The sequence below is a fragment of the Narcine bancroftii genome, chromosome 3 (assembly GCF_036971445.1).
Source record: "Narcine bancroftii isolate sNarBan1 chromosome 3, sNarBan1.hap1, whole genome shotgun sequence".
Classification (NCBI taxonomy): Eukaryota; Metazoa; Chordata; class Chondrichthyes; order Torpediniformes; family Narcinidae; genus Narcine; species Narcine bancroftii.
This window is the reverse complement of record NC_091471.1, coordinates 264,500,341-264,513,351: the sequence shown is the minus strand read 5'-3', so window position 1 is coordinate 264,513,351 and position 13,011 is coordinate 264,500,341. Positions and strand designations below refer to the sequence as shown.

The window sequence follows — 13,011 nt, the reverse complement described above, 5'->3', positions numbered from 1 at the left end:
TATCTTACATACCTTAAAATAACAGCACAGCAAAACTAGCAGCATATACCAATCGCCATTTACAGTAGCCAAAGAACATAATTAGCTTTTAAAATATTGTGAATTAGTGTATTTATATAGATGAATTAGTACATATCTATATAGATGTTCATGTTGCTTAGGTGTGTGCTTTACATCATCACTCCACTGATCAGCAGTCAGTGTCACACTTGGGGGAATCTTATACAGCGAGTATAGCTCAAAACCTACATTTCAGGTAGAATCTTGGGGGTCATCTTCTACAGAGTCGCCTTATACAGCGGCATATATGGTAACTTTTACAGGTCACTTGTGCAAGTGCTGGCATAATCCTGAGTCGTGAGGGCCTGTCTGGTGGCAGGAATGTGCAACAATAAATGGCCTTATTTAGAAGGGGGGGAGGGGGGTAGATGTTTCTTTTTTAATTCCTATCCACAAAACAATTAAAAATATCTATAGTAAGCTAAGCTAAATCCACATCAGCTGGTTTTACAAGCTGCCATCTTGTTGAACATTGAATCTGGGCTTATAATTTTATTTAATCTTAAGTGAACTGCAGATGGTGCAAATTTAAAAAAACAAAAAGCCTCTAATGACAGCATCAAAGTTTTTGGTGGAGTGAGTTATTGGATATGATTTTAAGGACTAGAATTGATTTTCTTGTGGTTCTGTTTTCCTGGAATAATTGAAACTTGCAGAAGGTGACCATTTGGCATTTCAAGCTGTGACATCTCTTTGAAAGAGCAATCTAATTTATTTCTACATCATAACTTTTCCTCATAACCCTGCAAATGACTCTTCATCAAGAATATGCTCACTTACTTTTTAAAAGTCTATGTAGAGTCTGATTTCATCATCCTTCGTACAGAGACTGATTAGGGGATAGTCAACATGGCTTTGGTCGAGTTTAACCAATCTTATAGTTTTTTTTCCAAAGAGGTTACCAGAAAAGTTGATGAAGGAAAGGCTGTGGATATTGTCTACTGTTCAGAAGCTTGTTGTAAATTGGACTAAACATTAGCTTTTGCCGGGAGAAGCCAGAGAGTGGTAGTGGATGATCGCCTCTCTGACTGGAGCCTATGACTAGTGGTGTGACTCAAGAATCAGTTCTGGAAAAGCTGTTGTTTGTCATCTATATCAATGATCTGGATGATAATGTGGTAAATTGGATCAGCAAGTTTGCAGATGACACAAAAATTGGAGAAGTTGTGGACAGTGAGGAAGGTTTTCAAAACTTGCAGAGGAATCTGGACCAGCTGGAAAAATAGGCTGCAAAATGGAATTTAATGCAGACATGTGTGAGGTGTTGTACTTTGGAAGGACAAGCTAAGGTCATATACTGTAAACAGTAGGGTACTGAGGAGTGTGGTAGAGCAAGGGAAGCTGGGAATACAGATACATAATTCCCTGAAAGTGGTGTCACAGATAAATAAGGTTGTAAAAAGAGCTTTTGCCATATTGGGATTGAGTTCAGGAGTTGAACGTTGTGGTGAAGTTGTACAAGACATTAGTACGGTCAAATTTGGTGAACAGTATTGTATGCCATTTTAGTTACTTAACTACAGGAAGGATATGAATAAGATTGAAAAGGCTGTCGCCAGGACTTGAAGAACTTTATTCCTTGGACCGTAAAAGAATGAGGAGAAATTTGACAGAGGTATCCAAAATTATGATGGCTATAGAAAAATGCAAGAAGACTTTTTCCACTGAGGTTAGGTAAGATAAAATCCAAAGGTCATGAGTTAAGGGTGAAGGGGGAAAAGTTTAAAGGGACCAGAAGGGGGAACTTTTTCATGCAGAGACTGGTAGGAGTGTGGGGCAAGTTGGCAGGTGAATTAGTTAATTTTGACATTTAAAAAAACCCAATTTGGACAAGTACATGGATGGAAAGGGTATGGAGGGATATGGTCTGGGTGCAGGTCAGTGGGACTAAGCTGAAAAATAGTTTATAATAGGTCAAATGGCCTGTTTCTGTGCTGTAGTGTTCTATGCTTCGATGATTTTAATTCATTCAGATCATAACCCTCCATGTGAAGACATTTCCCTTATTTCCTCTTTAGTTTTGTTGGTTATTTTACCTTTAGTTTCAAATTACTTGCCAGAGGTAGAAATCTCTTATGGATCACGCTGTTATGATATTGGATAGCACATTGTCTCCCATTGACCATTTTGTACATCAAGAGAAAGTTCAAAATCCCCTGTTTATCCATAAAATTGGGACGGCATAGTTTTTTTAAAATAATTTTTTAATTTTTCACACTATGAATTAAATCAACCAAAATATGTACAAACGTTTCTCATTAAATTTACACAGTGGTCTTTTCTCCCCTTTCCCTCCCTCCCCTCTACCTATACCCCTCCAAAACCCATAAATATTCAACATAAACAATACAATAAAACCATAAAACAATATTTTCACACAAAGAAAAGTAAACAAGAAAAATGCATCATCTATTTATTACACACTGAATCTAGTTGTTTTGTCTTCTTATCATTTTCATTCTCATTTTATGGGATGGAGGTCCGAGGCAACCTCTCTCTCTCTGTTATGTTCCATGTATGGTTCCCAAATTTGTTCAAACATTGTGACTTTATTTTTTAAATTATATGTTATTTTTTTCCAATGGAATACATTTATTCATTTCCATGTACCATTGCTGTATTCTCATGGTCTCTTCCATTTTCCAAGTTGACATTATACATTTTTTTGCTATCGCTAAGGTTATCATAATTAATTTTTTTTGCACTTTATCCAGGGACAGCATAGTTAGGGCAAAAATACTAGCATGTTGGTGACCCGTGTTTAAATCCAACGCCATCTGTATGGAGTTTGTACATTCTCCCCGTTTCTGCGTGGATTTCCTCCCACCGTTCACGGGGATTGTAGGTTAATTGGTGCATTTGGGCGGCATGGGATTGTGAGCCACGGGACCTGTTACCAAGCTGTGTGTCTGAAAAAAAACACATTCCACTTGTCATCCTGGTAACCTCTACCATGCTGTTTCCAGGTGGTTGAATCCTTTCTACAGTTTAATCATTTCACTCAGCAAAAGGAAAAAAAAATGATTTGCATTAATTCATCTCTCTTCATAACCTCAGGACATACCAGAACACTTTATTACCAAAGGAAAATTTTCAAAGTGCAGTCACTGTTATGTGGCACTATTAAGCCAACTTGTGCACAGTGAATTCCCAAAACAGCAATTTGTTTTAATTATATTGATTAAGCTTTAAATATTGGCCATTAGTGATAACTCCGCTGTTCTTCTTCAAATATCCATTTTTGCTTGAGAAGTCGGACTTAAACTTCACCCACTGACATTCACAGAAGTCAATGGAGTTGGAGTTGCATTGAGGAGAAAATTAAAACATATTTAACTCGTATCAATCAGGAATTTCTAAGCAATGGTAGTATCTTATCCAGGAAACAACGGTTATGAAAGTGCAGCGGTTTCTCAGTGCCGATCTCCAATTTTTGTCCTGGAAACTCTGAATGCTACTTGAATCCACAACCTTCTGAATTCGAGTACTATGATTTAATTTACCTTGTGGAGTATGCAATGTGCAGAACAATGCAAGCTATTTTAAAATTCCAGTTACCCATCTGACTCATTTCATCTACAAATATACAAAGTACAGTGCTCTCACCACTCCAAGTTCAAATGCTTGTAGTCTCTCAAATCAAACAAAAAGCAGTGTCTTTAATGATAACATTGACGGTTTACAATTATAATATCAAGTCATTGTTGCAAGTTTAGATAGAAAAGAGTTGCTTGCTAGTGCGTACCCGGTGAGGTTCACATTAGTGATGATACCCTCTCCACTTGCCTGAAGAGGGAAGATCAAACGCTAAAAGTCAAGGCAGCTTGCTTGATTTACACTCCATCCTCCACACCACTCAGCCTTCCTTCCTGCTTGCAGTGTTTCCCATCCGCAAAGTGCATGGCCCTTCCTCCAAGAGCACTTTTCAACCTCACAGGCTTGACCATCAGGATCTCTCACCAGGTCACGTATCATTCTGATTTGGAAATGTGTTGCTACTCATTCATTGTAACTGGGTATAAATTGTGCAGCATCTTGCCCGGTGACTGGGGATATCATCAGTCTACATTGAATGAGGAATGGATCCCAGTCACCTTGTGACTGGCAATAAGGGAAAGCCTTGGCAGTGACACCCGAATCCCTGTAAATGAATTTTTCTAAAAGAAAAGATACTGTCTTGCTAATGTTACATTGGGCTGATTTCCATGGCCTGCTGTGTGTAAGGGAGCAAATCATAAACCTTGAGTAACATAGTGGAACAAATTTTGTGGAGGGGATCTGTTGTCTGAACTCGCCTCTGGCCCATATAGAAAGTTTGCAATCGACTTCAGTGGGTTTCCATAGGCTCACTGCTCCCTCATTCCATCCTCAGTGATGAGACCTTGAGTGGTAGCATGGGCTATTTTTCTGGGCATTGGGCTTGGCAGGGTAAAGGGAGCACAACTGAGCCAATACCTTTTGAAAAATAGGTATCAAAGGTAACAATGTACTGGCATTCCGTAGCATTCCAAAGGAAACTAGTAAAATTATTATCAATGAAAACAATTAATAACTTAATATTTGAAACAATGTGAAGCAGCTAAAACATGGCCTCACAGTTATTCTCAATTTAAATAAATGGTGTTATTTGATGCTGGTTGTTCAGGTTGATTCATCTGTGAAGCTACTGGGGAGGCTGTGTATTTTTTATCCCTGATGCTGAATTCTGAGCTTTGATAATGCTGCCAAACTGTCGCCAGAGAGTTTGGGGCTTCATATTTGTGTTCATGCGTTGAGAATCAGGAGGTAAACAAGCTGTTGGAAACCTGGATTAACTGGGAATGGAAGTGGATGGCCACCAGGAGATCCTTGCCGTCACAGCAGAGTGGAGGTGCTTAATGAAGCGATTTCCCCAATCTGCGATCCGTGTGGGAATGTGTTTCCCCTTCCTTCCCCCCACACTGTTTATATTTAAACCTCTGTTCATTTCTTGCTATTCCTGTTGAAGGGTTTTCAGCCTGAAACATCGTCTATCTATTTACTGTCCATAGATGGTGCCTGGCCCACTTTGTGTGTTGTGAATCAGAAACTTGTGGGTGAGGGAAAAAAAAATCACCTGTTCACTTCAAAATTTGGCATCTTGAACAAACCAACAAAGTTTTGCATCTCAGGATTTTGAAGTCATTTTATTCAAGTCTATATCAATAAATGAAAATGGCAGTGCCTACCACACCTTTATCCACTAGACATTTATGAGGCATGTATTTGCATTGATGACCTGGTGGAGGCACTGTGGCATCACCAACAACAGGGAGGATGTAACACTGGAAAAAGGAGTCACCCACTGTTCTGTCCCACCATTCCCATTACCCAGGCCTGGAGTTACATTCCCAATTCATGTCCTGGTCTTCCCTAGCCCACAGCTGCATAATCTGCATGTGGATGGAGAAACACAAGTTGAAAAGAAATAAATTTTGTGTTTATTTATTTACTTTTATCCCCACATAAATTCCATGAGAGCAGATTTTATTCCGTTTAACTTTTAATGTATAATTTTGTGCTGCAGGGTGAGCATGTTTTACATTATTTTTATAATGTTGAACTATTTTATTTTCCAGCTAGTATCTTTCTGGGAAGAGGTTGCTAACTGATCATTTGTGTCAAATTGAAGGTTAAATAAAAGTGTCCAAACTTATAAATTGCTTCTCGGATTTATAACAGTAGTAACTAGCTTCATGTATAAAATGTCAGATCAGAAAAAGAAATTGCCATTGCACTTTTTTTCCAATTTTGTGTCATTTAAGTACAAAGGAATAACTTTCTGTTGTTTACTAGATCTTCCAGTTCACCCATTTTGACAATTTTGAAAATAAGAATAAAATAGAACATCAAAAATGCTGGAAGTTACCATTAAGAGTGGTAGAAATACTTGGGCTGCATTACGGAGAGAGAAATTAGTATTTTGATCTCTACCTCAGTTTCCCTCCCTTTGGATGATGCTGCCCCAAATATTTCAGCATTTTCTGATTTTTTAAAAATTTCTGAAGACCTACTCATCCACTATGAATGAAACTATAGCCTGTACTTTACAACAGTTGGGGTGGGGGGGGGGGGGGTGGGTGGAGTGTGGAATCTTTTGTGTTCTATTACCCGTCACTTTATTTTTTTTAATTTAGACATGGTGCACGGTAACAGGCCCTTCCAGCCCATGTGTCCGTATTGCCCAATTAACCTACAACCCTGTACATATTGAACGGTGGGAGGAAGCCATTACAAACACAGGGAGAACATACAAACTTCTTACAGACAGCACTGGTTTTGAACTCTGGTCGCTGGTGCTGTAACAACGTTGCACTAACTGCTACACTAACCATGCTGCCCATAAGCTTTCAAGATGTAATTGTTGTAACTAAGCACATCCTGAGGTCAATTAGAGAATGACCGCCATTGTAAGGAAATGCCTAGCACATTCTTCTGATTTTTGTTAAAGTAGTTTTTATCTGTATTATTTTGAAAAATGTTGTTTTCAGAACTTATTGTGATTGTGTGCACTTTCTTTCATGTGTTAGATTACACTTCTTGTTTCTCTGTCTTGACGTAGACTATACACAATCTAAGGATGTCCTCCAGTCATTTTGAGTGGCTGGGAAAGGAAAATACTGGAGTCTGAAAGTTCTTAATTGATCTTTCTACAGATATTTCCAGCTATATTTTCTTACAATCTATTCATTCGTTGAATAAACGTAATATCATTTAGACTCTGTTAATCTTTTTTAAAAAAAACACAGCTTCATATTGAGTGGAAAGGTTTGTACTTTTGAACTTTTGCTAATAATTGATCAAAAACAAACTTTATCAAAAAATCTTTTTTTCTTGCCAGTAACATCCATTTTGAAAATACAGATTACTAACTAACATTTGTGGATTAGTGATTTGACGGGTAACTCAAGATGGAGATGGAGTAAAACCCTTATTAGTAGTGTTATTGGCAGGAGACCACTTTAAATGTGCTGAAGTGATCAAGTTTTTTATTCCAACCACATAGAACATAAAACAGTGCAGCACGGGTAAAGGCCCTTCCACCCATGATCATGATACCCAAATTAAACTAAAACTCAGCGACTTACACATGATACTTAGACATTTCCTGCAATATTCTTGTGTCTATCTAAAATTTCTTAAACGCTAATACTGTATTCTTCTTTCTTTCTTCTCTTCTTTGGCTTGACTTCGCGGACGAAGATTTATGGAGGGGTAATGTCCACGTCAGCTGCAGGCTCGTTTGTGGCTGACAAGTCCGATGCGGGACAGGCAGACACGGTTGCAGCGGTTGCAAGGGAAAATTGGTTGGTTGGGGTTGGGTGTTGGGTATTTCCTCCTTTGTCTTTTGTCAGTGAGGTGGACTCTGCGGTCTTCTTCAAAGGAGGTTGCTGCCCGCCAAACTGTGAGGCGCCAAGATGCACGGTTTGAGGCGAGATCAGCCCATTGGCAGTGGTCAATGGGGCAGGCACCAAGAGATTTCTTTAGGCAGTCCTTGAACCTCTTCTTTGGTGCACCTCTGTCATGGTGGCCAGTGGAGAGCTCGCCATATAACACGATCTTGGGAAGGCGATGGGCTTCCATTCTGGAGACGTGACCTACCCAGCGCAGTTGGATCTTCAGCAGCGTGGATTCGATGCTGTCGGCCTCTACCATCTCGAGTACTTCGATGTTAGGGATGAAGTCACTCCAATGAATGTTGAGGATGGAGAGGAGACAACGCTGGTGGAAGCGATCTAGGAGCCATAGGTGATGCCAGTAGAGGACCCATGATTCGGAGCCGAACAGGAGTGTGGATATGACAAAGGCTCTGTATACGCTAATCTTTGTGAGGTTTTTCAGTTGGTTGTTTTTCCAAACTCTTTTGTGTAGTCTTCCAAAGGCGCTATTTGCCTTTGCGAGTCTGTTGTCTATCTCATTGTCGATCCTTGCATCCGATGAAATGGTGCAGCCGAGATGGGTAAACTGGTTGACCGTTTTGAGTTTTGTGTGCCCGATGGAGATGTAGGGGGTCTGGTAGTCATGGTGGGGAGCTGGCTGACGGAGGACCTCAGTTTTCTTCAGGCTGACTTCCAGGCAAAACATTTTGGCAGTTTCTGCAAAACAGGACGTCAAGCGCTGAAGAGCTGGTTCTGAATGGGCAACTAAAGCGGCATCGTCTGCAAAGAGTAGTTCACGGACGAGTTGCTCTTGTATCTTGGTGTGAGCTTGCAGGCGCCTCAGATTGAAGAGACTGCCATCCGTGCGGTACCGGATGTAAACAGCATCTTCATTGTTGAGGTCTTTCATGGCTTGTTTCAGCATCATGCTGAAGAAGATTGAAAAGAGGGTTGGTGCGAGAACGCAGCCTTGCTTCATGCCATTGTTAATGGAGAAGTGTTCAGAGAGCTCATTTCTGTATCTGACCTGACCTTGTTGATTTTCGTGCAGTTGGATAACCATGTTGAGGAACTTTGGGGGGCATCCGAGGTGCTCTAGTATTTGCCAAAGCCCTTTCTTGCTCACGGTGTCGAAGGCTTTGGTGAGGTCAACAAAGGTCAAGAGTCCTTTGTTTTGTTCTCTGTTTTCTTGGAGCTGTCTGAGGGCAAAGACCATGTCAGTAGTTCCTCTGTTTGCGCGAAAGCCGCACTGTGATTCTGGGAGAACATTCTCGGCGATACTAGGTATTATTCTATTTAGGAGAATCCTAGCGAAGATTTTGCCTGCAATGGAGAGCAGCGTGATTCCTCTGTAGTTTGAGCAGTCTGATTTCTTGCCTTTATTTTTGTACAGGGTGATGATGATGGCATCACGAAGGACCTGAGGCAGATTTCCTTGGTTCCAGCAGAGCTTGAAAAACTCATGCAGTTTGGCATGCAGAGTTTTGCCGCCAGACTTTCAGACCTCTGGGGGGGATTCCATCCATACCTGCTGCTTTGCCACTTTTCAGTTGTTCAATTGCCTTATATGTCTCTTCCCGGGTGAGGACCTCATCCAGCTCTAGCCTTAGGGGCTGTTGAGGGAGCTGGAGCAGGACGGAATCTTGGACTGAGCGGATGGCACTGAAAAGAGATTGGAAGTGTTCTGACCATCGGTTGAGGATGGAGATCTTGTCGCTGAGGAGGACTTTGCTGTCTGAGCTGAGCAGCGGGCTTTGGACTTGGGGTGAGGGGCCGTACAGCACCTACAGCAGTGGTTCTCAACTTTTTTTCTTTCCACTCACGTACCACTTTAAGTAATTTCTATGCAATCGGTGCTCTGTGATTAGTAAGGGATTGCTGAAGGTGTTATGTGAGTGGGAAAGGAAGGTTGAGAATCACTGCTCTAGACCCAATTGTTACTGAAATATTTTGCTTGAGAAAAATTGCCTCCCCTCCAGCCCAGGTAAGAAGGAGGCGGCAGCCCCGGTCCGGGCACAGGGAAAGCAGCGGCGGTCCCGGTCCGGGCAGAAGCAAGGGGGAGGTGGTGGCCCCGGCCTCGGCAGTGCGAACCAGGCGGAGGCCCCGGTCCGGGCAGAAGCGAGGGGGAGGCGGCGGCCCCGGTCCGAGCAGTATGGTCCGACCTAGGAGGGGAGGCAGGCCCCTCCAGCCCGGGTAAGAAACCTGCATAGGAGAAGGCCACTCTGATATAAAACCTACGACCCAAGGACCTCGCTGCCACGTCCCAGCTTGCTTGGCCACGGCACACGAACCATGGGTGTAAAGGGTGGGGCCAGTACTGTGCACACTGCACTCCACCTAAAAGCTCCTTTGCGCAGGCCCGAGGACAGGTCCACATCCTCCCCCTCCACGTCCTCCCCCTCAAAAGATGGTCACAAACTCAAGCTAGCATGCTGGAACATCAGAACCATGCTAGACAAGGCTGACAGCCACCGACCTGAACGTCGGTCTGCTTTCATCGCACATGAACTCCTCAGACTCGACATCGACATAGCCGCTCTCAGTGAAGTCCGCCTTGCAAATGTAGTCAGCCTCCAAGAACGCGGCACGGGCTACACACTCTACTGGTCTGGCAAGCCTATGGATGAACGACGCCTATCTGGTGTAGGCTTCATGGTCAAGAACTCCATTGCCTCCAAACTCAAAAACCTCCCGACAGGCCACTCGGACCGGATCATGTCCATGCGACTCCCCCTTCAAAACAAGCGTCGCATCACCCTCATCAGTGTCTATGCTCCAACCCTCCAGGCGGAACAAGCAGAAAAGGACAAGTTCTACACTGATCTGCGCAACCTCATTCAACGCACCCCTACAGCCGACAAGGTTGTCATCCTTGGCGACTTCAACGCTCGCGTCGGCAAAGACTCAGAAACCTGGCCAGGAATCCTGGGCAAGCATGGTGTCGGCAAGTGCAATGACAACGGGTGCCTCCTGTTGGAGCTCTGCGCAGAACAGCGGCTTGTCATTACAAACACCCTTTTTCAGCAGAGGGACAGCCTGAAGACTACCTGGATGCATCCCCGATCCAAACACTGGCACCTCCTGGACTATGTCCTGGTGCGAGAAAGAGACAAACGAGATGTGCTCCACACCAGGGTCATGCCCAGCGCGGAATGCCACACTGACCACAGGCTGGTTCGCTGCAAGCTCAACCTTCACTTCAAGCCAAAGTCCAGGATACTGTATTGTAGTAATAACTGAAATACCAATTGTAGATTTTGAACCAAAAACTTGAACTGAAAAATGAAACTAAAATATACAAGTTTTGCTTGATGCCATGTGGGATGTAACACATGGACACATACATCATGTATACTATGCAATAGTATGGGGATATTTACATAAGAAAATTATTATAATTGTAAAAATCCCAGAATAAACATGAGGTACATAATGTAAGAGCTGAATTTGGTGCATGGCCTCACAGATAAGCTGATGTGCTAAACTTTTGATCTCCTCCAGCAACTTGAGTTGAGCTAAAGGAATTAATTTAAAAATTAATTTTCACTGTTCAGAAAAGTTGTAATGACCCATTATATTTTATAATTAAAATTCTATACCTTTGTTGAATTTTTAAAACGTCAAATCCAAAATTTCAAGCTTCAAGAATAGTTAGACGTGATAAAATTGGATTACAATTTCCCCCCCCCCACCCTGAGTACGCAGAAAGAATTTGATTTTAATGTGTTTTTCCTCCCCCCCCCAATTGATTTTAATGTGTTTAATGTAATTTATAGATGTATTCAGTCATTATGAGTAGTTTTGAAGTATTTTCTGGAACCTTTATGGAAGATTTTTTTAGTGATTGAAGAGGTGAGTAGATTGATTTGATTTACATTTTAGAAGATGGGATGTTTGCTGTAGGACTGCTGTGTCAACTTTTAAAATTCGATTAGTTCTTTAAAAGGGTTCTATTGATGGAGTTGTTTTAAGATCATTTATGAGGTTCCATTTGCGTTATTTCAATTGGAAGTCCATAAATGTAGCAAATTGAATAAGAGCTTTAATGATAAAAGCTGGAATGATTTTGCAGCGAGTTTTGTACTTATTTTTTTCTTTCCCTATTCCCTTTTGTGTCTCTTCCAGGATAAAGTTTTGAGGATGCTTTACGTGTGGGCTCTTTGTAGAGATCAGGATGAACTGAATCCATATGCTGCCTGGAGGCTTCTGGATATTTCGGCATCCAGCTCCGAGCAGATCCTATAAGGGACCTGACTATCAGGATTCTCGCATTGTTGCATCATAAGCCTGCCTTTGGGTCTCCATCGAAGAGTGAACGAACTTTGTCCCTATCACGTGACACTTTAGCCAGCAGAGCCTGAAGAATCTTGGTGCTAACGTGTCAAAAGACTGAGGAAGTTTCGATGCCATCACTGACCCTAAATGAAATAGTGAGAATGCAAATAAAACTGCTGTCTTGTAAATAATTTGTTTTAAATAAACAGTAAAACTGGTATTTTCTACCAGCGAGATCAAAGTATGTGCCTGTTTTTCTGACCTTTCATTCTGTCTGCTGTGACATTGTACTTACAATATTTAATGTTAAATTATGCCCAAGGTCATGGAAGAATGCTTGAATTTGATTCGCGCTCTCTGGCCAGGACAAGGCGGAGTTTTAAAAAAATCATCAACAGGCAGGATTAGTCGCTGCTCAGATATCAAATTTCTCACGACTATGGTACCACTGACATTTATCAGAATTTTTGTTATGAACAAGTCATGAAATTCAGTTTTTTTGTAGCAGCATCATTGAGCAAACATTCATATTATAACCATCTTACAACATTACTATTAAAAAAAAAATTAAAACAGTGCACGAAAAGTAAGGTAGTGTCTTTGGTTCATTGATTATTCAGGAATCTGATGGCAGCAAGGAAGAAGCTGTCTTTGTGCCGTTGAGTGCTCGCCTTTAGGCCCCTGTACCTTTTCCCGATGTAGCAGAATGAAGAGCTGGTGGGGGTCTTTGAGGTTTGAAGCTGCTTTTTTTTAAAGACACTACCTCATGTAAATGTCCTCGACGGAGTGAAGTCTGGTGCCTGTGATGTTGCAGGCTGAGTTAACAACCCACTGGAGTGTATTCTTGTCCTGAGAGTTGGCACCTCCATACCTAGCAGTGATGCAACCAGCCAGATTGCTCTTCACAGTACACCTGCAGAAGTTTTCGAGCGTCTTCGGTGACATACCGAACCTCCTCAAACATCTCACAAAGTATAGCTGCTGCCGAGCCTTCTTCGGATTGGCATCAACACAGAAGCAATCATTTATTAGTTTAGTTTACCTAAAGACAGAGAAGAAAGAAAAGGCCTTGGAACTATATTTCTTACTGCTGGTTTAATGCACTATGTGATATAACTTCAATTTAAAAAAAAATCAAACTATTGAAAAATATGAACATAAATAGCATAGTCTCTGATTTTCATTGAACTATCCTCCATGAATCTGAGTGACAATTTAATCCAACTGGTTGGACGCTACCACAGCCAATCTTAACTGATTACTGAGTCTACAACCCATT

General features: G+C 41.7%; 1 protein-coding gene across 1 annotated transcript in view; it reads left to right on the top strand.

Moving 5' to 3' along the window:
- timm44 (translocase of inner mitochondrial membrane 44 homolog (yeast)) overlaps positions 1–11,973 on the top strand; it is a 74,881-nt gene extending 62,908 nt beyond the window's left edge. Inside the window, exon 13 of the mRNA XM_069927983.1 lies at positions 11,583–11,973. Within this exon, the coding sequence (XP_069784084.1) occupies positions 11,583–11,702 (120 nt within the window). The 3' untranslated portion in view covers positions 11,703–11,973. The remainder of the gene's footprint in view (positions 1–11,582) is intronic.
- Positions 11,974–13,011: the final 1,038 nt, after the last annotated feature.